This window comes from Corvus brachyrhynchos, unplaced genomic scaffold, assembly GCF_000691975.1.
Source record: "Corvus brachyrhynchos isolate BGI_N302 unplaced genomic scaffold, ASM69197v1 scaffold193, whole genome shotgun sequence".
NCBI classification, from domain to species: Eukaryota; Metazoa; Chordata; class Aves; order Passeriformes; family Corvidae; genus Corvus; species Corvus brachyrhynchos.
In genome coordinates, this window is record NW_008237087.1 from 457,218 (window position 1) to 458,161 (window position 944).

At 66.4% G+C, this 944-nt stretch overlaps 1 protein-coding gene across 1 annotated transcript in view; it reads right to left on the reverse strand.

Annotated features, from left to right (window-relative positions):
- The window catches only part of CACNB3 (calcium voltage-gated channel auxiliary subunit beta 3), a 10,791-nt gene that overhangs the window by 2,077 nt on the left and 7,770 nt on the right, over positions 1–944 (reverse strand). The window contains exons 8-12 of the mRNA XM_017728679.1: positions 833–891; positions 638–747; positions 399–550; positions 228–323; positions 4–145 (exon numbers count right to left, since the gene is read on the reverse strand). Of these exons, the coding sequence (XP_017584168.1) occupies positions 4–145; positions 228–323; positions 399–550; positions 638–747; positions 833–891 (559 nt within the window). The remainder of the gene's footprint in view (positions 1–3; positions 146–227; positions 324–398; positions 551–637; positions 748–832; positions 892–944) is intronic.

A 944-nucleotide genomic window follows, 5' to 3' on the forward strand; every position in this document is an offset into this window, starting at 1 on the left:
GGCGCGTGATGCCGGTGGGTGGGGGGACAGCGTGGGGGGCGTGTGGCGGGTGGTGCGTGGCACGCCAGTAAACCTCCAGGTACTCAGCCAGGTGCTCACAGGCATCCTCCAGCTGGTTCTCATCCAGGATCACGTCAAAGAGCTCCTGGGGGGGCGGGTGAGAGGGGTCAGGGAGGGCTCGGGGATCCCCCCAGGCATCCCCAGGGCAGAGGGCCCGGCTGGCTCACCGGGGGACACTGCACCAGCTTGTCGGCTGCCATCATCTGCACGTTGAGGTGCTTCACCTGGGACTTGCCCCTGGACTTGATGAGCCGCTGCAGGACCTGGGGAGGGGAGAGGGGAGTGATGGCACCACAGGGGGCAGCCAGGACCCCCCCAGAGCCGTGGTCACCCCTCACCTTGGGTGAGGACACCTTGACGTAGACGATGATGGGTGCCAGGGAGGTCTTGGCCAGCTGGGCCGGGTGGTTGATGGTGTCAGCATCCAGCACCACCAGCTGCAGGGACTTGGCCAGCTCGAAGATGCGTTCGATCTCACTCTGCACCTCGGCTGGGGGGACACGGGTGGGGCCGTGTCAGGTTGGGCTGGCCCCTGGGAGGGGGTCCCTGCACCCCCGGAGTGAGCCTGGCCCCTCACCAATGCTGGAGCGGGTGGTGGAGCGCTCCAGGATCGCCTGCTTGCCCAGGTTGTTGAGGATGGAGCGCTTGGCCAGGGACAGATCAGCTGTGATGTGGGTGATGGAGATCCTGGGGAGCACAGGGACACCATGGCCACCTGGGAACCCCCATGCCGTGGAAGGAGGGGGGGTTCTGGGCGGTGTGATGGTCTCACCTGCCATCGAATCTGTGCTTGAGGAAGTCGAAGAGGGCTTTCTGCATCATGTCGGTGACCTGCCACGGGGCCGCCAGCCCGGTGAGCCACGGCAGATGGCACAGGCAGGGGG